At 44.3% G+C, this 24,648-nt stretch overlaps 1 protein-coding gene across 2 annotated transcripts; it reads left to right on the top strand.

The window, feature by feature from the left end:
* Positions 1–16,987: 16,987 nt before the first annotated feature.
* Positions 16,988–24,605, top strand: LOC308403536 (uncharacterized protein). 2 transcript variants are annotated; one of them, XM_080893058.1, is made up of 3 exons: positions 16,988–17,087; positions 21,374–23,146; positions 23,472–24,605. In XM_080893058.1, the coding sequence occupies exons 1-3, from the start codon at positions 17,070–17,072 to the stop codon at positions 24,162–24,164; spliced, it is 2,484 nt and encodes an 827-aa protein (XP_080749184.1). In that variant the 5' UTR covers positions 16,988–17,069; the 3' UTR covers positions 24,165–24,605. The 2 variants fall into 2 exon arrangements, with proteins under 2 accessions (XP_080749184.1, XP_080749185.1); XM_080893059.1 differs by having other exon boundaries at positions 23,475–24,605.
* Positions 24,606–24,648: the final 43 nt, after the last annotated feature.

The following is a 24,648-nucleotide window of genomic DNA, read 5'->3' on the forward strand; positions in this document are numbered from 1 at the left end:
CATCCGGCCGGTGTGGCTGACGTGGCTGCTCCAGGGTGGCTGTTGTCTGTTGCTGCTGGGCCAAGTCTGATTTTTTCCGAGCTCGCGCCGCCTCAAATTGGCCAATAAGTCCACACATCCTCTGACCTGGCGGAGATGGGAATTTCCTCCGAGGATTGCTTCGATAGCATTTATTCCCACAATCTTTGCTCGTGTATTTGAAGTGTGGGTTATCCACTCGACTAGGCGTTGGACACGTATCAGATCGCTCTCCCCGGGTAAGTCTGCTGGGTCCATGTTGTGGTCACGTCGTACTGTCATGAAACGCTGTGTGGCAGGCAGGGATTGGACCCAAACGCAAACTCACGGGGACAGAACTTGAACTCAAAAGCACAGCTTTATTGCTGGAAAACAGAACACAAGCAATACAAAACTAAACTGGGAAATGCTAATTATAACACATTCCAGAAGACACGGGGAGAATCACACACAGCAAGAGGGACGACGCGACACTGACTCAGAGAAACACAGGGTTTAAATACACTGGGGAGTAACGAGGGGAATGAGACACAGAAGGAGGGCACAGCTGGGAGAAATCAGGACTGACGAGACAAGCAAAGCAGGACACATTCACATAAGACGCGGACCTTCAAAGTAAAACAGGAAGGATCACACAGAGACACGAACTTGACACAGTGGAGACAGCAACTAAGAAACACAGAGACATAAACCATAAGGCGGAGGACTCTAAGAACCGAGAGACACAGAGGGGAACTCAAACATGCAGACACAGACTACACAGAACAGAGGGGACACAGAGCAACATGAAGGGCAAGGGATCGAAACTAGAAACCATAGAATAACTCACACAAGTACAAAAATACAAACATCACAAATAACTAAAAACGCTGGGTCAGGAGACCCAGGACCGTGACAGGTGTTCCTCCACCGCAAAAGAAGTGTGTATTCTCTGAATTTCCGGGAATGCTCATATTTTGACAGCGAATGCACACCTGCGGACCACTTATGTGCAGCCCTGACTATAAATCATGTACGTTACTGTGCAAAAATTAATTCTTGATCCATCAGAAGTGTAAGTGGAACAGTCAGAGTTGCTAAGAATGAAAGTTTCATAGAAGATTCCATAGGAACTGCTTGGAGTCATTTTTAACCCCACTTGTGGAAGAGTGGGGTAGTGATACAAAAACTGCATTTTTTTAATTAATGAAAAAATAAATAAAAATGCAAATGGCCTCATGTTACAAACATATTTTATGAGGAATACCTGGAATATGAATATATTACAACTTTGCATTTTAAAGATTTTGGAGAAAAACAACCCCTGGGGTCATTTTTGACCCCACGTGCAGAGCCTTCAGTTTTCAGGCCCCTCTTCTGTGGAACCAGCTTCCAGTTTGGATTCGGGAGACAGACACTATCTCTACTTTCAAGATTAGGCTTCAAACTTTCCTTTTTGCTAAAGCATATAGTTAGGGCTGGACCAGGTGACCCTGAATCCTCCCTTAGTTACACTCAAAAAAATCTGTTGTTGTGGGCGTAGTTGTCTGCTGCTGAAAACTCCAGTGATTTTCCTGCAGTTTGACATCTAATGTGATCTTGTGAACTTCGTGAGTCCAGGTAACTAACCACTCTTACTAGATTGTATCCTGCCATCTCAACAAGAACAAGAATCAAGTGTCTGAATTTCATGCAGATGCTCCATGATTTAATTATGTTCACCACAGAAACATGACATTATTTAGTTCAAATCACAAGTTTGAATCTTGTACATGTAACAACCACCCAATAGGTGTAGGCTGCTGGGGGACTCCCATGATGCACTGGGTGTTTCTTCTTCACTCACTGTGTGTTAATACACCTCTACGTGTTTAATCATTAGTTATTATTCATATCTGGCTCTTCCACAGCACGTCTTTGATGTCTTCTTTCTCTCAGACGAACTGGTCACATGGCTGCCCCTCCCTGAGCCTTGGCACATCCTGTGGCTGCAGAATAAGCAGCAGCTCTAATCAAACATGATCAATCCTCAAGTGTCAGTGAGAATAAAAGAAAAGGAAAAGGAAGTCATTTGTCATGAGAAGTGGGGCTCAGGAGGTGGAGCAGGTCACCTGACAATAGAAAGGTCGGTGGTTTGATCCCTGCTGCTCCAGTCTGCATGCCAAAGCATCTTTACTGGTCGTGTTACTATGGTAACCCAGAGGAGTTTACTATGATAAGTATTAATTAATTCATTAAATGAGACAATCAGTCAAAAGTCAATCATTCATTTTTAATCAGCAGTGTTTTTGGAATCATCAAATAAATTTAAAACAAAACCAAAAACGCTGAACAAGTTTGTAAAGTTTTTTCTAAGCCAGTCGTCACAAACGTCTGTAAGTTTGAAGGTTTTCAGCTGACAGACGTTCGGGTAGTTTCATCGCTCTGGTTTGGAGGATTCAATGTTCATTAATCGTCCCTTCAGACGACCAAAGGCTGCCACATGTACGGTAACAGCACAGACACGTGACAGACTAAACTTTTATGTGACAGCGTTTAATCTGTAAAAGACGACATGTTCACATATTTTGGAGGCGTGTTGGTCACCAAACTGAACGTGTTCACTCACTGGAGTCTGTGTGCTTGTTGTTATTCACCGTCTTCTCTCTGACTGTGATGATGGTCCCATTTCCTTTAGACACAGTTAAAGATGGAATCTCCACAGTCACTTTACAGATGTATGTTCCTGAATCCTCTGATGTTTGAAATGTTCAAAGATGAGTCTTTGCCTCCTTTTTCAGAGACTTGGAGATTGATTTGCGTTGGTCTCTCTCTTAATTATTGTTTGATTTTTCAGCCAGGCCACTCTGAATCTTTCAGACGTTCTTATCCAGCAGCAGGTGATGCTTACGGTCTCTCCCTCCATGACAGAAACATCTGGACTCTGGGTCACAACAAACATGCCTGATGAAACAGCTGCAAGAGACACAAAACTGTGAGTCAGTACAAGAGACGAGTCTCCAAAAGTTGGTTCTGTTCATCTGGACGTAGCGTTTTGTGGGAGAAACGTTTCGTCATCATCAGGTGACGTCTTCAGTCTCAGCTGCAGGTTTCAATCTTATAAACAGGACATTTGCATAATGACTGAAACCAGCCCACTGGGGCTGAGGTCAGTTCCTTAATCTTAATTATGCAAATTCTCATGACCATTGATCAACAACCACTGATTAATGTCCATGAGTCCCATTCACAGAGAGCTGGGGAATGGCTGCAATCACAGCATGTAAGATGGTGACAGATGTACCCTTAGGCCCCTCCTCCATTCAGAGATGGTCTTTCCCTTTTCACGTGAATGGCCTCCTTGACTCCACCCTCAAACCAGCGTTCATCCCTGTCCAGGATGTTACATCCTCATCCTTGAAAGAGTGTCCACTGGCCTGTAGGTGTAAACAGACTGCAGAGTCCTGGCCTGACGAGGTGGCTCTTCTGTGTTGTGCCATCCTCTTAGCCAGAGGTTGTTTGGTTTCCCAGATGTATAAATCCTGGCAATCCTCCTGCACTTAACAGCGTACACTATGTTACTCTGTTTGTGTCGGGGGACCCGATCCTTGGGGTGGACCAGTTTTTGGTGCAGCGTGTTTAGGTGTTTAAAAGCCACAGAGACCCGGTGTTTAGAGAAAATGCGTCTCAACCAGGGGCGATTCTAGGATCAGAGCTTTGGGGGTGCTGAGCACCCAGAGAGCTGCCCAGCCAGGCAAGATAAACTTTACTCGTCACGATGAGACGTCTTCCCTGTCTCTGTCAGTCCCTGCATCCCTACATGCCTCCAGTTGTCCCAAGTTCTCTCTGACTGTCTCCTTGGTGCATTTAAACCCCTGTTCCTTCCTGTCCTCGTCGTCTGTTGTCTTTGTCTCCGTTATCCGTCATCCTAATTTTACCCTCTCTGTGCAAGTCTGCAAATTTCTGTATTAAATCATAAGATTCTTAAATTCATCAAGTCTCAAAACATGACATCACTGTTTTGTACATTTTAACACAATTTAATAAACATGCTTCAGCCAGTACCTTTTGATTAGCCTTGTCTCGGCTCTGCAGATTGTTTCTTCTATTTTAACGTCACCTTCAGGTTGGCAAATCTATCAGTGTTTGGTGATCGACTCTCTCAAGCAGTTTAACAGTTTCTGTTGTAACTGTCACTGCTCCCTGTCTGTTTCCTTACCTGATTCTTCCTGACCTTGTTCTTTCCCATCTTTCCTCTCTCCCTCTTTGAACTGATAATCACACGCAGATGTCACACAGTGGAAATTTGTGTTTTTATGTTTTATCAATCTGTGTATTGGTACATAGTGTGGATTTTATTTGCATGATTTTATTGTGATATTTATATTGCATGTTTGTTTATTGATATTTATACGGCATGGTTTTATCCTTATATTTATATTATGTGTGTTAATGTTGTACCATGTTCCTTTAATCCACTGTGGACTAAACAGACAATTGTAGGCACCTGTGAGGTGGGGGCGTTCCCCAAGGTGGCCTATCAGCCGCCAGGTTGACCCGTTAAAGGGGATAGTGAGCGCAGAGACAAAAAGAGGAGTGACGCACGAAAGGTGAGCAGGAGAAAAAGGAACGCGTGCAAGCCCGCACGTGTGTGGAAGGAACTGCTGCCTGACTGTGCCGCGAGTCGTTCGGCGATCCAGTCCCAACGCAGGAACAGCAACAGTGGGTGGCAATGGCTGCAATGCACAACAGGGCAGGGATGCCCTTCTGCCTGCATCTGAAGGTGAGACGAGGGAGTCCGTGTTCAGGTGTGGAGTGGGGCGGGACTGTGCGGCGACGCGCTGTCAGGAGGAGACAGATCTGCGATAGGAGCCTCCTCCCTGGTCTGCTGCTGACGAGTCTTACCATACTGGAAGAGAAGTTCCTCTCCTGTCTCTTTCATATAAGGACTATTGAAATCACTAATAAAAAAGTCCTCCCTCAGTGTACTTTCAACCAAAAGGCAAATAACCAAACACATGAACATCAAATAAAAGACATAAATACTGAAACACTGATCCAACATTATCCTTTATTGACGGATCATTTGTTCTTTCATTTTTACCTAAATGTTGCTGCTTTTTTTGAAAAAACGTCCCTATATCCTTTATGAACCTGACTGACACACACACACACACAACAGGAGTTATAAGGTTAATGGGAATCCAGTCAGTTAGCTGGTAAGTACCTTGGGTTTAATATCGGCACATATGACAAAATGAGCAGCTTCTCTCATTCCTTCCTTTTCTAACAGGACAGTGGTAACAACAGCAGGCTACGGACAAACATCGTCAGAAAACACGTTTTTAACCCAGCAGGTTACCTGGTGTAATGTTTTTCAGGTAAACAGAAACATGGTCTGACTCCTACCAACTATATAAAGAGTAATTGAAGGTTAAATGCAGCTAACATGTCCTGTTTTAAGCCAGGCACTTCCACCTCCGCTCTGCTGCGTCTCAGCCACCATCTCTCTGGCACAAAGGGCACCAGAGCCAGAGCAGGGAAGAGGCGAGCTGGAACAAACCATTCTGGGAGGGGGTTATCTATACTTCTGTTGTTAAAAGATTACATCTCAACCAAGTACTGTATACTTTCTATATTTTTTGTAGTGTATCACACAAACACCAAATATTGTCAAAAAAGTAAGAAATCTTTGGGGGTGCTTTGATCCATTTTGGGAAGCACCGCCCAAAACGGGCTAAAAACGCCCCTGAATATAGTTCTTTACACATTTGCCTACCAAGTGGAAGCTCAGCAGCTGAATCTCAGGAGGAGACAAAACATCTCTTTTGGGTTGTGTCAGAAATGGCATCAGGCCTAAAAATGTGTCCAATCACACATGAACAGTCACCCACTGTGGTGCCCTGTGAGTAACAGCTGAACGCAGCCAGTAAGCAGTTAAAGCAGTTCTTTTGTTAAATCCCTCGAGCTCCCCTTCCTGCAACCCTAAGTTGGACATGTGGTTATGAAACTAGATGGGCAGTAAAATAAAATGTGACGTCCACACATGAGGACAACAGGGCGCTAAAGTCCGTACAAACTTTTGTTTCTTCATTTGCTTGCAAACGAATGGAAATCCTCACTTAAAGCCAAGAAGCTTATTACCTGTGCAGGCTTTAGTGCCTCAGAGCAAACAAGAGAGCTTTGATCACAATGATTTTTGTTTTCACATTTCATTCACTAGCGATTTTTTTAATGTCACCTGATCTCAGTCAGCAGACTGAATATAACAGTAAAGCACTAGTGAGCTAATGAATTAGATATTGGTCACTCATATCAACTGAAAGAGTGTAAGACAAGTAAATGTGCTATAAAGGCCGGAGAAGAGTTAATAAAAAGGTCTTGAAATGAAAATATTTCATTATTTGCTGTTTCATAGATTTTTGGTTTTATTGCACTTTTGTCAGCCCTGCTGCTGTTTTTAAAAGTACTTTATTAATAAACTGGCATAAATGGTAACATTGAACACTTGCCAGTGTGAACAAAAGGTTCTTAACTTTAGCATCAAAGCTTCAGTTCACCTTTCTCATGGCAGTTACTTCAGTATGTGTATTAATGCAAGAACAACTCGATTCCACACAGCTGACGTACCGAGAGTGTCTGCTGTGTGGTTAACTTTATAACCTTTGGTACGCAGTGGTGTCGCTCCACCTGTTAGCTAGTTTAAGAAACTGGTTAAGGAGGGAGTATCTGTGAGGATGAGGAGGATTTAGTTCTTTAAAGACACATCAGATACTTGCAGGAAGCTTCTTTCAGCTTCTTTTCTCCACTGCGCAGGTTTAAAACCATGACAGCAGAAGTCATGATGAAGAGATTGATTAGTCAGTCACAGTGTAAAGAGTCCTCCTGCCTGCATCGCTCGCCAGTATAAACAGACCTTTGCTCCTGGAAAACAAATATATCAAAGTCATGTTGTCCAAGAAATGCATTTTATCTCACTAGTGAATCAAAGGAAGTCTGTATACTTTCTGAGAGTGAGAGGTGAACGTCAGACAGTTCTTAGAAAATGTAGTTTCTCTGGGGAGTCCCTAGGGACGTTTCCCTAGAGGGACTAACCTGGGGGATGCGGCCATGACCTGGTTAGGAGCTCTGGGGCTCTTGGATGGTGTTTTCCTTGTGGCTGCGTACAGCGGAGATGGGGGAGGGTCTGTGCTGGCGGACGTTGGTTACTGGCCTGGTAGCCTGGCTGCCCCTGGGAGGGTCCGGGACGGGCGTGGAGGCTTGGGGGTCTGGGGGTGCTCCGCCCCCCGGTCTGGGGTGCTGGCCGGGCCTTAGGGGCTTGGGTCCTGGCTGTTGTGTCGCCGGAGCAGTGGGCGGGTGGGTGCAGGGGGGCTCAGCCCCAGTGCAGGGGACCTCTGGTGCATCGGCCCAACTAGGGGGCTCTCTAACTGGTGGGGAGGTTGTTATATCTTTGCAGGTGGTCTCCTCACTACAGGAGCTCACTCTGCAGGTGGGGGAGAGATATAGGAGAGGTGGAGAATGAACTCAACCTGGGTGTCTATTGTCTTGTGTAGTTTGGGAGATGATTGGATGACGGGGTGGGTGCAGTTTTCTCTGGGGTGGAGTCGGGTGGGCTGCCCCGGACTCTGTGGGGCTGGGCGGTGCTGCTGCTGCGGGCCCCGGTCCGGATGGGCCTGGGCCCCCTTGCCCTGGTGGGTTCCAGAGTGTGGAGGTGCCTACTGGGGTCAGGGGGGGAGCTGGCCCCAGGGAGGGGCCGCTTGCCCCTCCCTTTCTTCCCTCCCCATCCTTAGCTGCCTCCCTATTCCCGCTCTACCACACCCACCCACACACGCAGGGCTTGGGGTGCAGGTATGTCACCAGGGTGCAGGGGAGGTACTCCCCCTCTGTCCCCTTCTGGCCGCCTGTGCCTCAATTTTATTCTGCAACCTAGACATCCACATTACTCACACTCTCACATAACACATACATATAGGGCCGTGGGGGTGGGCACGTTTTACAGCATCCAGAGGATGGTCGGTGTACTCCAACCCACCTCTGGCGCTGGTGCCCTACCCTCAATTTTAAATGCATTTAGACACTAAGGATTTTCGGGAGGAGCCGTGCTTCTCTCTGAGAGGAAGCTAGTACCATGCTCTCCTGAGTTTTAAATGCACTTTAGAACAGCACACAGCAACACTACATATGAGCGGGCGTAGGGAGGTTTGGTGTCTTCACTCACCCCGGTTCTGTTAGCCGTCAGGGCTGGGGGGCTGGGAGGAGGTGCTGGTCGTCAGACTGGGGTCTGGGATGCAGGGCCTCCCTTCTACTGCAGATAAGGAGGTGGTCCGCTTGCCTCCACCCCAGAGAGAAGGGTTACATGTCCTGGGTCTAGGTGCGGCTTGCCCCTCTGAGGGCGGGGGTACTTGGACCTGGGATATAGAGTATGTTTGGGGGGTGCGACTGTCTGTGCAGTGTCTATTTGTGTCTGTCTATACGTTGGGTGAGTGCCGAGTATTTGGTTGTGCATATGGGGTGGGAATGCACGTTTGTGTCCGCGTGTGCCTGTTCGTCTGTGTCTATATGTCAGGTTGGGTCTTAGACTCCACCTCTCTGGGTACATCTCAGGCCCTCTAAAGTACGGAGGCCTATCTCCCCTCACCACACTCCCTGCCGGTGGCTGATGCCCTCAGACGTTGGTGTGTTGGTGGTCCTTGTCGTCTGGGGCTGGGCGCTCATGTATGTACCGGCTCACTCCTGGTGGCCGATTGGCGGGGCCTGGCGCCTGTGGCCCGGCTGGGCTCCTTCCGGGGGGTGGGATGCCCTCAGGCCTCTGGCCTCTGGGTCTGAAGCTCGGTCCTCTCTGGCACAGCTGGCTGCCGGCAGAGCCCGCGGGCACGCCACTGCAACCCCCTCTGGCCTCTGCTCCGTAGCTGCGGGGTGACCTCTCCTTTGGGGCTTTACTCAGCTCTTCCCAGGAGGGTGGCACGGTTCCCCCCCCTTTGGTGGTCCTCCTCGGGTCCTTGTACTCTGGGGTCTCTGGATATCTAGGGCCTGGATCTCCTCCATACCTGCTTCATGCCCTGGTGGATGGGGCTATGGCTCCCCACACTCCCTAGCAGATCATTACATGGAGAAACCTTTGGAATACAAGCATGCTGATCCACACAGGTGTGCACACAGGTGTACACACCAGTGTTCACAGACGCGGACTACACCTTTCTTTGCTGCTGCCTCAAAGCACATTGTGCGCTGTCTATCTTGCGTGCTGCACAATATCGTTTATTATTTAGTATCTACTGTTATCTACTGCTAGCTAGTTTATTGTGATGGTGCTTTTTTTTTATTATGTTGCTCTTTGTTGTTTGCTTTCTCTTCTGTTTTTTTTCTCCATACAGGTGACCCAGGTGTTTTGTTTGTGTTTTTTTTCTCTCTTCCCCCCCTTCTCACCGTCTCTTCTCCCCTTTGGTTTTCTTTCTCTCCCTCTCTTTCTTTCATTCTTTCTCCCTGTCCTATCCCACAGTCATGTCTGTCCCGTTTGTAGCAACTGAAAATAAAATAAATTCATAATTATAATAAAGGTCAATCACATGGACCAATATGGCAAGGCCATGATGATCCACTTGGTAAAATAAATCCGCTTGGCATCTCTCTTGGCCTTAAGACAACAATTCTGATGGCTAAAGATCCAAACGGGACACAAAAAAAGAAGAAAAAAAAAATATAGAAACTTATTGTCACTCCTCGTGCATGCTGTGGAAATAAGTGTCTGTGTCATGAGGTGACATGTGAGCTTATCTTTGGTCAATAAAGCTGAACGACGAGTTTTCACTTTGCTTGTTACGCTTGTTTAGTGACGTCTGGGTTTCTGTGGAGCCCGAATTTTGATGAGTTCTGGTGAAATCATCTGAGATCATCTGAGCATCGGTGAAGAGTCAGCAGAGAAAGTGTGGGACAGAAGTTTGCTTTGGACACATGGACTGAAATCAAAAAGTAACAAACAGGATTTCCAATGGACAGTATGGAGAAGTGAAAGTACACAAAGGCTGTGCTGGAACACGTGCGTTACACTTTTTGACAGCTGAGAACAAAACACAATATTTTGCATCATCTCTGCAGTGTCTCTTCTTTCCTCTGCTGTTGTGCTTTTAGCTCCAAACTGTTTTAAATGGTTTGTCAGCAAGCTGACCTCTGACCTCTGCAGTACTAACTCCTGACCCGTACAAAGAGCGGGCGTTTCTGACCTTTGACCTGCAGCTGTATGTCTCTCAGTCTCAGTTCTTCTCTCCGTCACTGATGGAGCAGGTGTAGTTGCTGCTGACAGTCAGTCGTTTGTTTTCTCAGAGTGAGGCTGAAGTCTGAACTGTTCAGAGCATCAGGTCTCATCAACGTGCGCTGCTGTAACGCCGCTTTGTCCTCTGAGATCACCAGGTATGAAACCTGAGTGCTGACAGAGCAGCAGGACAGATGTTCCCCCTCATTCACCTCCACCACCACAGCCAAGGCATGCTGGGAAACTGAGGACACACAGACGGAGAACTGAAGTGTCTGCTGTGTGTTCATCTCAGAGTCCTCACAGGTGACACATTAGCTCCAGAACACCAAGCCAGGTGTTTGAAGCCTGACAGGGATTCTTCCCATCCAGAGGGAGGATTTAGCTGCACAACAATGAACATTAGTGTGTAGTTTAGAAACACAGACTGTGCCTGCACTGCATCTAGTGAAGAAAACTGTTACTGCGAGAGAACGAGGCTCCTTTAAAGCAGGTGATATTAAGGTTGAAAAATCAACAATAAGCTGATGTAATCAACGTTTCACAAAATGGTCAGCAGCTAAAATCTGGAGCCGTTCTTTGGTGGTAATTAACAGTTTGTTCTTGTTAGGTAATTATGTAATTAAAGGTAGCAGCAGAAGCCTTGTGTTGAAAGCCCATTCACTCACACATTCACACAGTATGTGTGTGTCTGTGTTACACTGTGGACATCCCTTCTGTTGGAGCGCCATCTTGTGGCAGGTTTAAGAAATGTTATTCTTGTAAATCCAAACTGATGCACCTCCATAGCAGACTGTGGAGGCTCTCAGTGACATGAAGACTTGATTTATACTGTCATATTCTCCTGTTACACAAACCACAGCACGCTGAACATGGATGAACTGAAACTCCCAGCATCTGACTGAGGAAAAGCACAAATCATTCTCACACTGACTCCTGCTTGATTTTAGATTTGCTTTAAAATCCTCACACTTTCATATGAAGCACTAAATGGGCTCCAGACTGTTTATCTCAGCTTCCTGTCAAACACACTGCTGCTCACACCGAGGCTCAGTTTACTCGTCCAGCCTGGCTTAACCTGCTGTCTGTTAAAAACAGTCCCACACTCCTCTGTTTAATCCTTCTGATCAGACTCTTTGATTTTGTATTGTTTTTACCTGAAGTTGTGTTTTTGACATGGTTCTGTCTGTGAAATAAACCTCACACACACACTGCTACAGTCCTTCATACACTTAGAAACGAAGCTGCTCCTTTCCTCAGTGCTGACACATAAAGAAGAGTTGGTTTTATATCCAACACGTCTCTGTTCCAGAAAACAGCTTCAGCAGCCTCTGAGTCTGAACTTGGAGTTGGTTATAAGCCACAGGCCTGTGTGCACAGCAATGAGGAAATATAATGCAGTAAGTGAAACATGGATGTGTGTAACAGATTATCCCAAAGGTTGATTCTGTTCATCTGGACGTTCTCAGTGAAACATTTCGTCTCTCGGTCAGGTGACTCCTTTAGTCTCAGCTGACTGCAGGTTTCCAAACCTTTGTCACTGGATCACTCACTTCATCTCCAACGTGTCCCTGACACAGACAGCTGGAGCCGTTACAGCAAAATCATTGATCATCGTTTTTATAACATTAGCTGGTGTTGGTGGGCAGGCTAGCAGTGCTAATTGTTAGCACTAGTTCTGCTGCTCTCCCTTTGTCTCTGTTATTGTTGGTCTTTAGTGAACAATAGAAAGTGTCTTCATGAGACTGTTGCCTAATGTTCAAATGTAGATAACACCACCTGCACCAACCTGTTACACAGCACAACCCTCTGGTGTAGCTTTGGCTGGAGCACATATTGGCAGCTCCAGTGACATCACTGGAAAGGAGACACCACTCCATGGTGACATCATCTCTACAGACTGTGGCTGTTACATATCCTCACCTGGTAATAATAAGACTGTCCTCAGCTGCACACAGCTCGAAGATGAACAAACTGAAGTAAATACAAATTAGAGTTACGATAGATTGAAATCTTGTAATCAGAGCTAATTCTTAGTGAAACTCTCACAACATCATATCATGATCCTGGGTTAGTGTCTCGGTCTCAGATCACAACATCAGCACAGGCTTGGCTTGGGTGAGGTATTGAGTGGTTCTTGTCCATGACAGCTGCAGGTACAGTGCCATCAGCCATGCTGCACCACATGTCTGCCCAGGAACATTAGTGTGGCTGAGTCTCATGTAAACATTGTGCTAAAGTGGTGGGAAAGTGGCTGCAATACTCTCAGTATGATATCCACAAACCTCTGAGTGTCACAGAGTGGGCCTGTGCTCAGCTCACTGTGCCCCATTGAATTCTACTTGCATAGTTTTACAAGTAAAATTAAATATACAAGTTGCTCAATGATAAGTTATTGTAGTAACAACTAAGTCCATGGTTATTATTTGTTAATAGTAGCTTAAAGCTTCTGCACCAATCATGGAGCACCAGGTTTAGAGCATGTGGATCTACAAAAGTAAGTCCCAGTAAGATGGGCTGAGCCTTACATACTAGAAGAAACATGTCATTCCCAGCAGATGAAGCGCCCTTTAAAGCAGGATCTCACTTTAAACCTAAAGAACTTGCTATGAGCATGCAGTGCATTCATGGTTATTATTCATACGATTGTGGGTAGCTAATAAAGTGCAACTATCACATTACATTTTATTATTAAATTGTTGTTAACAATCCCTTCACTTCTGCTTATCTAATTCATGGTTGCAGGATGGCTGACAGCTTCCATTAGGCAGGAGGTAATGTCCATTCTGGCCACAGTGCAACCCACAATGTGTAACTGACACTATTATATTGCATTATGTCACATTGTTACATCTTTTTAATAAATGATGACAGTCAGCTGAATTTGCTGCCCCCTTGGTGGAGGACATCAGGATCAGCAGCTGCTGCTCCATCACAAACACCACAGAAGAACAACACTGGATCAGATTATCTGGATGTGTTTGACAGGGACAGTGTTCATGTTCATGGACATCAGGACAAAAACAGACGATGGAAACCTGCCAGATTTGAGCTAAACTGCTCGTTTCCATGTGTAGTCCCTGGGAGGTCACATGACCAACAAAGACACACAAGCTGTGTCCCAAAACGTCGGCTGCATCCTCCGGAGGCCGCATTTGAAGGCCGATGACGTCACAGCCAGGCGACGAAGGCTGTCCTGATTCCTCGACTCCTTCAAATGCGTCCTTCATTCCCCCGAATTTGAAGGATGGGTCGAGTGTGTCCTTCGTGTCCCACCATATCCCAGAATTCATAGCGCGGCCCAGCCAAATTTCAGCTGCCAACAATGGCGGCTGCTACTAAGTTTTAAAATTTAACGAGGGAGTACTACTTACTTACAATGAATTCCTTACACTATATAATTTTCCCGTCAGTGTTGGGGAATTCTCAATGGTGCTTGGTGCCATACCCTCAGGGACTTTGATGTTATATAAAAACACTGACAGCTCAATATCTGCCTCAGTCACTCTCCCTGATCCAGCTGAGTCAGCAGTGGGAAAAATCTGCTTTTCACAGGAACTTGGTAACAGCAATAAGAGAAAACGTAGTTTATTCCAAGAAGATATCATGTCTCTCCCATATATAGAATATCTTACTGGAACCGACATGTTCCAGATATCACCTGGAAGACAGTCTGGATGATCCCATAAATATCTAATTGTGAACAAGGTGAAGGAAATCTCATATCATCAGATCATCCAGAAACTGTGGCACATCTCTTTTGGTTCCTCTACACAGAGATTCTGGAAGAATTTAGCAGTTTTGTTATTGTCTATAGTTTAAGGGAGTTTTCTTTACGATGGGAAAATGTTTTATTCTTTTTCTTTAAGTTCCCCAGGAAGAATGATAAATGTTTTTTTATAAAAAAAATTGTTAATACTTTTAGCTATTTTATATCCATGAATGTAAGTTTATTAATAAAACACCATATTTCTTCCTTTTTATAAGGATATGAATTGTACATACAATCAATTTCAGACTCAACCAACAAAAAGCCTCTCAGAACAATATTTATATGTTGATTTTTTTCGCCTACTCATATCATAATTTTTTTACTCCTGGTTCTCTATGTTCATGTTCTGTTCTTTTGTAAACTTCATCTGTTTGTATGTTGTATACTCAGTGTGTTTCAATAAAGTTCGATTTAAAAAAAGGTACGTTCTAAACGAAGCTTCAGACGTCACTGATCACGTGACTCTGGCCAAACGAATCAAGCCTCGACACGGTGCTTCTGAAGCAGCGCGTTGATCTTTCTGACACACGCACCGGAGCGTCAGCTTCAAGCGGACCATCACTACGTCTCACATCTAAAGGTGTCAAGGTAACTTTGAACTGAGTTCAGTCAATCTGGAGTTTTTCCAAGTTTTCTGTTGCTCTCTGTGAGAGAAGAGCGTTAAAGGCGGGGCTCTCCAGAGTCCAGCAAAACCGGAAACCACAGCTGGGTGTGTGTAAGTGTGCAAACCAATAGAATGCATCGTGGTGGGGGGGCATCACGGGCAAGAAAAAAATAAAATAATCGGTCGTACCCATGCTTCCCCGACGTCATGCCAGCGCATATTGGGAAATTCGTAGGCACCGATCGGTTTTCTATCAGCCATTTGCTGGGAGTAAGGCCGCCCTCCGTTTGCGAGGTGCGCCTGCTGCTGGCGGCACAGGGAGGAGAGGGCGGGGCGGCGGGGAGTCTCTGGCTGGCTGGAGCGGCATCTAATAACCAACTCGCAAAACAAAATAAAAACAACAAACAGATATTATGATACAGACTTATAATCTGCACCGATGTTTTTTCTAAATTCTATAAAGTGAGCGCGAGAGCCCTCGGTGCGCCTGCGCGCTGCTGAAGTCAAAATAAACGTTATTGTCATCTCCGCTACAGACAGTCCAGCATATAGAGAGACGAGACGACGAGGCTGCAGTTACAGCGGTGCAAGTAAACAAACAATAAATATAAGAAGAGTAAGAAAATAAATCTACACTTTAGGACTCGGGGTAAAGGATCAATAACAATTTAAATTTATAATTTACAGTTTGATGATTTAAAGTCTCACACAACCCGTCAAAAGGGGCGGGGCCGGCTGCTTCCAAGTAGAGCACATTTCATTTATAATGATGTAAATCCAAGCCCATCATGGATTCACCATCTGAATCCTGGGTTGTGTGAAATCCCAGAAATCAACCTTAGACAAAGTGAATCTGTGAACTAAGGTGTAGGTCTGTTAGGTTAATTGTGCTGATCCTCGGGTTGGGGGATTTGTGTTTGTACTGGAGCGCAAAATTCAAACCAATGGAAGATGGACAACAAAAGTTCAAAGCCATCAGGTGCTCAGGTTAGAAAAAAGAGAAAAGATGCAGGTAAGCAGACGTGTGATTGGATAATGGCAGCTCATCCTGAACCAATCAGACTAAACGCCAAACAATACATTATGTTACAGATTTTAATATTAATTAGTCATTGTTACTTGTTGATTTGTCCTTTTCTCATTGTGTGACGAATTATGACGACTGTTTGGTAGCTGTTATTGTCTCTCTCTCTCTCTTCATGTGTGTTTCTCTGGTGAAACAATAGTTTTGTGTTAATGTTAGGGCTGCACGATTTTGCATCAAATGAGAATCACGATTTTTTGGCTTAGAATTGAGATCATGATTCTCTCATAACAATAAATAAACATAAAAAGAACAAACGTCTCACGTTTTGTTGTTGCAGCAAAATGTTGTAGTGCTTGAAATTCCGTCTCCACCGTTGCTCGACGCTGCGTGTACAGAGCAGGTAGTGCAACAATAGAAAAATAGTTGCGGGACGGCACTGTGTAGCGTCTGTCTAGGGTGTTGATCGTTTTCCTAAATCGCTCGTTTTGCACAGTGTTGATGGAGCCATATCTTTGGTCAGGTGATAAGTGATAGCCTCCGTAATGTCTTTGTGCCTGTGGGAGTTCAACGTGTATAGGGAAGCGCTGTATAAGGTTCCCGTTATTGATGTTTGGGTGGTTGACCGGGACGGATTTTCTCCTGTCACTTTCTTGTCATCCCTGACGTGCTCTCCGTTGTTGTTTCCCTGCTAATTTTAGCATCACGCGGCACAGCTTCTGTATCACGTGGTATAAGGCTCCGCCCTTGTCATTTGTTGAGCAGGAAGAGTGAGCGCTTGTTTTTATGCAGAGTACGTCCCGGATCAAAATGTGAAGTTTTACAAATCACCACTCCTGTTATTCATGATGATTTCAATAACATCACATAATAACATGTAACATCCTGTAAGCAGTGTCTGCCTGTGTCTTTTCTCTGCAAATGAACATTTTCAGCCAATATAGGTAATACATCAACATGGCTGCCGTGGCTAAGTTAGGAATATTTATAATGTCATTTCCAAAACTTGCATATGATCTGCAATTTGTAGCAGATCTGCTGACTGTCACAGAGCAGCTGGAGCAGTCTCAAATGCAGGTCAGTCCACTGCTGCCACCTGTGGCCAAGTGCCATAGCTACTGCTGGATGAACTCGTGACACATCTGCATTGAGTCTTGACAATCCACATTGCTGGCGTTGCATCTTTCAATGGCAGCAATGGCAGGTATCAGTGCTCAAACCTTTTGTGTTTGTTTCCAACAAGTTGCCCACCTCGGGAAACAAAAATGTGTTCTTTTACTTGTCAGATGAACATATGAGACACTTTGACTCTTCAGTGCAGTGTGGAGCCTAACAAAGATCTGTTTTGTGTCCCAGCTGATCAGCAGGAGGAGGAGAGTCTGAAGGAGCAGCAGAGGAACATTTTCAGCTACTTGGACTCAGCTCAGCCACTACAGAGGAAACAATGAGCTCAACACAGAAGGTGACAGACAGAGCAGGACCATATGAGCAAAGATATTTATCACCATATACATCTGAACATTTGCCATAACGATGTAGCTGACGATAGAATTGACACCAGACAAAATACTTTACAGCTGCACAACTTTATTAAAAACCCATCAATGTATTTTCACTGAAACAAGCAGCTGTTGTTTATGTGCATTAAAGTTATATAAAAATGTAACAGTGCAAATGCAAATTCCTCACTGACAGTTTAACCAAAAGGCGTTTCCAGTGGAAACTGGCCGACACATCCTGAGCATAACCATGTATAATATCCACTAAACTTCAGAAGAGGTTATACAGTCGTGGCCAAAAGGTTTGAGAATTGCATAAATATTGGAACCTGGAGAAGTTGCTGCTTAAGTTTTTATAATAGCATTTTGCCTGCACTCCAGAATGTTATGAGGAGTGATCAGATGAACTGCATCGTCCTTCTTTGCCATGAAAACGAACTTAATCCCCAAAAAGCCTTACCACTGCATTTCATTGCTGTCATCAAAGGACCTGCTGAGACCATTTCAGTGATCGTCTTCTTAACTCAGGTGAGAATGTTGGCGAGCACGAGGCTGGAGATCATCATGGCTGTATCCCGATTCAGGTTCTGCAGCTTTAAAGTCCTCAAGGGCCGCGTACTCAAAGACCGCTAAGGCCGAAGTGCTGACTTCTGCTAAATGGGTCAAACTGGGCAGAAAGTCTACAAACACATAACATCCTTATAGAATATGATGTAACACTATAGATCAACTTAGCTCAGAATATATAAAGCATATAAACAGTTACAGCAATGTGATGCAACAAACACAGCAGCTACTGATCCAAAATACTCAAAGCTTCATAGAACTGAAACCAACATTTATTTTAGCTCCATTCTGCTGCTGATACAGACTTTAGGTTTCTGAACATTAAACTTGTTGCTGCCTTTCATAGTGTGTAACTTGAAGGCCCTGAGTAATTTCTCCCACACTGGAAACACTGGGATGATCACATTATTTGAACATTACCTAATAAGACTGATTCAGGACAGACAGTTATGTTAAACTTTCCTAGCAGTCCTTCACAAACAGGGAACAGTCTGTCTATTCTCTCCATCTGTCAGCTGCTGCTGGCTCTTCCTCCTCCTCTTCCTCACACACTGCTGAGTTTGTCCTGGTGGATCATCAGGGCTGCAAAGCCTCACAGATGATGTGCAGCAGTGGGTCCCTCAGTCTGTCCTCACTCTGGACACTTGCAGTCGTCACACATGGAAATCAAATCAGAATCAATCAGAATCAGAATCAGAATACTTTATTGATCCCTGGGGGAAATTATTTTTTGTTACAGTGCTCCATTTTAAACCAACATTAAGACAAGACAGACAATACGCTAACTAAGAATAGTACAATATATACATATATATACATACATACATACATAAGTCACTTATAAATAAATATTTGGAAAAGAAACATGTGTAGCTGTAGCAGCAAACAGTGTGTTAAGTGGATGCGTTGTACAGGGAGATGGCCACAGGCAGGAATGATTTCCTGTGTCGTTCAGTGGTGCTTTTCGGTAATCTCAGTCTCTCACTGAACGAGCTCCTGTGACTGACCAACATGTCATGGAGTGGGTGGGAGGTGTTATCCAACATTGTCTTTATCTTGGACAGCATCCGCCTCTCCGACACCACCTTGAGGGAGTCCAGCTCCATCCCCACAACATTGCTGGCCTTACGGATCAGTTTATTAAGTCTGTTGGCATCTGCGACCCTCAGCCTGCTCCCCCAGCATGCAACAGCATAGAGGATCGCACTGGCCACCACAGACTCATAGAAAATCCTCAGCATTTTCTGGCAGATGTTGAAGGACCTCAGTCGCCTCAAAAAATAGAGACGACTCTGGCCCTTCCTGTAAAGTGCTGTGGTGTTTTTAGCCCAGTCCAGTTTATTGTCAATGTGTACTCCAAGGTATTTATAGTCCTCCACAATGTCAACACTGACCCCCTGGATTGAAACAGGGGTCAAGTGTTTCCTGGTCTTCCTGAAGTCCACGATCAGTTCCTTGGTCTTTGCCACGTTGAGCTGCAGATGATTCTGCTCACACCACGTGACAAAGGAGTCGACCACAGCCCGGTACTCTGTCTCATCATCCCTGCTGATGCATCCAACCACCGCAGAGTCATCAGAAAACTTCTGAAGATGGCAGGTCTCTGTGCAGTGGCTGAAGTCTGTGGTGTAGAGGGTGAAGAGGAAGGGGGAGAGGACAGTCCCCTGTGGTGCCCCTGTGTTGCTAATCACCTTGTCAGACACACACTGTGGGAGACGTACATATTGTGGTCTTCCTGTCAGGTAATCAACAATCCAGGACACCAGAGAAGCATCCACCTGCATCGCTGTTAGCTTATCACCCAGGAGGGTCGGCCTGATGGTGTTGAAAGCACTGGAAAAGTCAAAAAACATGACCCTCACAGTGCTCGCCGGCTGGTCCAGATGGGTGTAGACACGATTGAGCAGGTAGATGATGGCGTCCTCTGTTGTGATATGTGTGATAAGCTGCAGGATTCAAACACAAGTGTAACTTATAAACACATGTTCATACTTTTATTCCACAATCAGAGAGAAAGAAACAGAGAGAGAGTGCAGGACAGACAGACAGGTGACAGTCTCAGGTGTACACACTGCTACACAACAGCACCAGAGAAGCAGGATTTAGTGTTTGTGTTATTACGAGTGTGAACAAGAAGAGTTCCCAGATGGTGCAGTGGACACATGTGTGACTGCTGTGATTAAAGCATCTTTCTTTCAGCTTAACGAGTGAACCGTCAGCTCGTTCAAACACACGTTAAAGTCTGTTTGGCTCGACACCACCGAACAGAGGCAGCAATATAACACAGCTAACATTAACAGTGCAGTGAATCCTGCTTGTGCCGTGATGTTCAGGACTGCAAACCGAGCAGCATCACTGACTTTCAGCTTGTTGTGTTTGTGGATATATGACTGACTTTAATTATCCACAAAATCATCACATTCTCTGTCAGATTAAGGTCGACTATTGAACGGCGTATATTTTAAAGGCTTTAAAACCAAGTTAACGCTGAAAGTACAAACATCACTAATGTCACATAACTCTGCCGACAAGGCATAGCTATGGCTATGAAATGCTCTTTGTGTATCGCTTCTTCATTATGAAAGATGTCATTAATGCACTAGTAATGTCTCATCTGGAGTATTGTTCAATCATTTGGTCAGCAGCTAATAAGACAGATCTTAACAGACTTCAGTTAGTCCAGAATAAGGCGTCCAGATTAGTGTGAAGATGTTCATACTATACTAATATTGATAAACTGCATAATAACCTTTCTTGGCTTCCTGTACAGGCTAAAATATTCTATGGCTTACTTGTAGTTCTAAAGAAAGCAATTCTGTTAAACACACCACATTTATTCTGCTCAGCTGCAGTATCCAGATGAAATACATCATCATATTACACAGTTTTCAACAAGCTGCAATTTAGTAAATGCTCGAGTTAAAAGTAACATTTTGTAAAACTGTTACATTTAGAGCAACTTTTAAGTGGAATAAGTTGCCTTAAAAAATTAGAGAATTATTCAAAACTTCAATGAACACTTAAAAGCCGATTTACAGAGCTTTTAGTTGTTGTAAATATTGTAAGACATGATTTGTTTTTGAAATTTGTGTAATGTGCCTCAATGTTATTGATATCAATATTATTGATTGCTTATATTTTAACAATTGTGAAACCTCACTGTGGATGTAAGAGTGAAATTATGTGGATATCTTGAATCCACTTTATTGTGTAATATTTTATGTGAGTATTTGACGGAAGACGAGCAACATCTGTTGTGGAAGCTAACGGGGTTCCTTTAGAATAAACAAACATAGGATTTATTATCACTGAATAATTCTGTATAAATCTATACAAATTATAGAAATATGTAATAGGAAACAACAAAATAATCTAAATTATAAAATAGTGTGTGTGTGTGTGTGTGTGTGTGTGTGTGTGTGTGTGTGTGTGTGTGTGTGTGTGTGTACAATCAGGAGGGATGGGCATGATTTTAGTGTTTGAACAGTCATGAATTATCTTTAACAGCAGGTTGGATGTAATGTGTTAGAACTACCAGCAGGTGGGGATAAGAGACCTTTAAGGTGTTTGGTGCCACGCTCCACCTTCAGGTTTAAAACTAGTGTTAATGGAGTTTGAAGGTTGAGTTTGTTCCACAACTGCATTTCACTCACTGCCTCTGTTTGTATCTCTGTCACTGCAGGACCAACATAGAGCCAGAAGTCAGCGCTCTCAGGAGGCCGACAAACCTCACAGAAGAAAGGGAGAGAAAAAACACACCTGTGACGAGTGTGGGAAGGGTTTTACTGTGAGGGCTAAACTAAAACAGCATCAGGTCATCCACACTGGAGAGAGACCGTTCAGCTGTGACTTGTGTGGAAAGTCTTTTTCCTGGAAGGGTTACCTAAAAAGACACCAACTCATCCACAGTGGAGTTAAAGCGTACAGCTGTGATCAGTGTGGCAGAGCTTTTACTCAAAGTAGCAACTTACAGAAGCATCTAGTTACCCACTCTGGAATTAAGCCATACAGCTGTGATCAGTGTGCCAGAGCTTTTACTCGCATGAGCCACTTACAGAGTCATCTAGTTACCCACTCTGGAATTAAGCCATACAGCTGTGATCAGTGTGGCAGAGCTTTTACTCGCATGAGCCACTTACAGAGTCATCTAGTTACCCACTCTGGAATTAAGCCATACAGCTGTGATCAGTGTGGGAAGGGTTTTACTGTGAGGGCTAAACTAAAACGGCATCAGGTCATCCACACTGGAGAGAGACCGTTCAGCTGTGATTTGTGTGGAAAGTCTTTTTCCTTGAAGGATTCCCTAAAACAACACCAACTCATCCACAGTGGAGTTAAAGCGTACAGCTGTGATCAGTGTGGCAGAGCTTTTAGTCACAGTAGCCACTTACAGAGGCATCTAGTTACCCACTCTGGAATTAAGCCATACAGCTGTGACGAGTGTGGGAAGGGTTTTACTGTGAGGGCTAAACTAAAACAGCATCAAGTCATCCACTCTGGAGAGAGACTGTTCAGCTGTGACTTGTGTGGAAAGTCTTTTTCCTTCAAGGGTTCCCTAAAAACACACCAACTCATCCACAGTGGAGTTAAAGCGTACAGCTGTGATCAGTGTGGCAGAGCTTTTACTCAAAGTAGCAGCTTACAGAAGCATCTAGTTACCCACTCTGGAATTAAGCCATACAGCTGTGACGAGTGTGGGAAGGGTTTTACTGTGAGGGCTTCACTAAAACAGCATCAGGTCATCCACACTGGAGAGAGACCGTTCAGCTGTGACTTGTGTGGCAAGGGTTTTACTCTGAAAGCTTCACTAAAACAGCATCAGGTCATCCACACTGGAGAGAGACCGTTCAGCTGTGACTTGTGTGGGAAGGGTTTTACTCTGAAAGCTTCACTAAAACAGCATCAGGTCAGCCACACTGGAGAGAGACCGTTCAGCTGTGACTTGTGTGGAAAGTCTTTTTCCTTCAAGCCTTCCCTAAAACAACACCAACTCATCCACAGTGGAGTTAAAGCGTACAGCTGTGATCAGTGTGGCAGAGCTTTTACTCACAGTAGCAGCTTACAGAGGCATCTAGTTACCCACTCTGGAATTAAGCCATACAGCTGTGATCAGTGTGGCAGAGCTTTTACTCACAGTAACAGCTTACAGAGTCATCTAGTTACCCACTCTGGAATTAAGGCATACAGCTGTGACATCTGTGGAAAAACTTTCAGCCAGAGAGGGAGCCGAAATACACACCTACGCATTCACACCAGACATGATGTGTACTGCTGTGAACAGTGTGGCAAATACTTTACAACAGACGCACACTTACAACAACACATGTTTACCCACACTGAGGAGAGACCTTATCAATGTGACCTGTGTGAGAAGACTTTTAAATCTCCACGTTACCTGAGCCTACACCAAGAGATCCACACCAGAAAGAGACTCTACAAGTGCAGCTACTGTGAGGTATGTATTTATATTGTTATCTTGTCATTTTAGCCTGACTGTTTGGAACAACTCTGCTCATTAAACTGTGTTAGCATGTTAGCAAGTCTACTGCATGGAAAAGCAGCTCTGAGTGATTGTTCAGATTTTCCTTTCAGTTATGATTTTAGTATTACTGTAGTATTATGGTGGTAGTATTGTAGTTATTGCAGCCCAGTAAACTGAGTGTGTTAACTGAAACAGTCAAATGTAGTTGGACGTCTGCAGAGATGCTCTTTATTTCAGGCGACGTTCAGGATACAAATGTTGAAGGACTGACTTACACTGTCTTTGTGTCTTTGTTTAGAAGCAGAGCGACACAGATGGATCCAGTTCTCAACCCTGTCATCACTGTGGTGGTGGGAAAGACTTTCATTGTGACCTCTGTGGAAAAACTTTCAGTTGGCAAAAGACCCTAAAAAGACATCAACGTAGACACACTGGAGACAAACGGAAATACTGCAAAGAATGTGGGAGAAGCTTCACCACACCAAGTGATTTAAAACAACATGAACTGATTCACAGTGGGGTTAAAAAGCACCTCTGTGATCAGTGTGGGTCATCCTTCACCACTGCAGGTCAGCTTAAATCACACAAACGAGTCCACACAGGAGAGAAACCACACAAGTGCAGACACTGTGAGAGAAGCTTCTCACAGTCAGGTCATCGTAACATTCATGAACGTTCACACATGGAAGGAAACTACAGCTGTGACCAGTGTGACAAGAGCTTCAGGAATCTCAGTTCATACTCTGCACACAAACGATCCCACGTTACTAATAAACTGTTTCACTGTTACCAATGTGCCCAAACATTCACCTCATTGTCTGCTCTGTGCAAACATCAGCGCGATCACTCAGGGCTGAAATCACTCCCATCACTGGATCACAGTGAATCTGAAGACACAGAAAGATCCTCTGGTTTCTGTGTCAGACTCAAAAAGCTTGAGATCAGGCTCCACAGAGTTCAGATAGAATCATTTAAACTTGTGTTGAACTGAACTGGTTGCTGGGCTGAAATTCTACATAATACAGATCTACATGGGATCTTCTTTTCTGTTTTTTACTGAGTCAGTTTTGTCCTTTTTTCTCTCTCCTGATTTTGCTCGTCTGTAAATGATTGAAACTCAGTCAAATAGTTCATTGTTCTCCAGCAAAACGTTTTGGAAACTCATGTTTAACCTTTAAAACTCTGACATGTTTTAGCACACAAGGCTTAATCGGGGAGTTCACTCATGATTGGACCATGAGAACAAAGGTTTTTAGTTCTTTCAAAGAGAGTCTTGGAGATGTTTGATGTTTCTGTTTTTCTGAAACCACCTGAAAGAAAAACTATTTTTCTTGCTTTATGTAGTGTGGAAGTTTTTAATGTTTCTTCATCTGTGATGTTCTTGAATGTGTTCACGTGAAGATGGTACAAATAAACTGTCCTTTCAGCTTTAGCTCCTAATTTATTCATTATTTATGGATGTAGCACAGCAGCCG

Source organism: Rhamphochromis sp. 'chilingali', assembly GCF_963969265.1.
Source record: "Rhamphochromis sp. 'chilingali' genome assembly, chromosome: 1".
Taxonomy (NCBI): domain Eukaryota; kingdom Metazoa; phylum Chordata; class Actinopteri; order Cichliformes; family Cichlidae; genus Rhamphochromis; species Rhamphochromis sp. 'chilingali'.

What these genes read in the sequence shown, in the direction of transcription:
- LOC308403536 (XM_080893058.1), top strand. An exon ending in ACAAGTGCAGCTACTGTGAG is followed by an intron (nt 23,147 to 23,471) that starts GTATGTATTTAT and finishes GTCTTTGTTTAG; the next exon opens with AAGCAGAGCGACACAGATGG.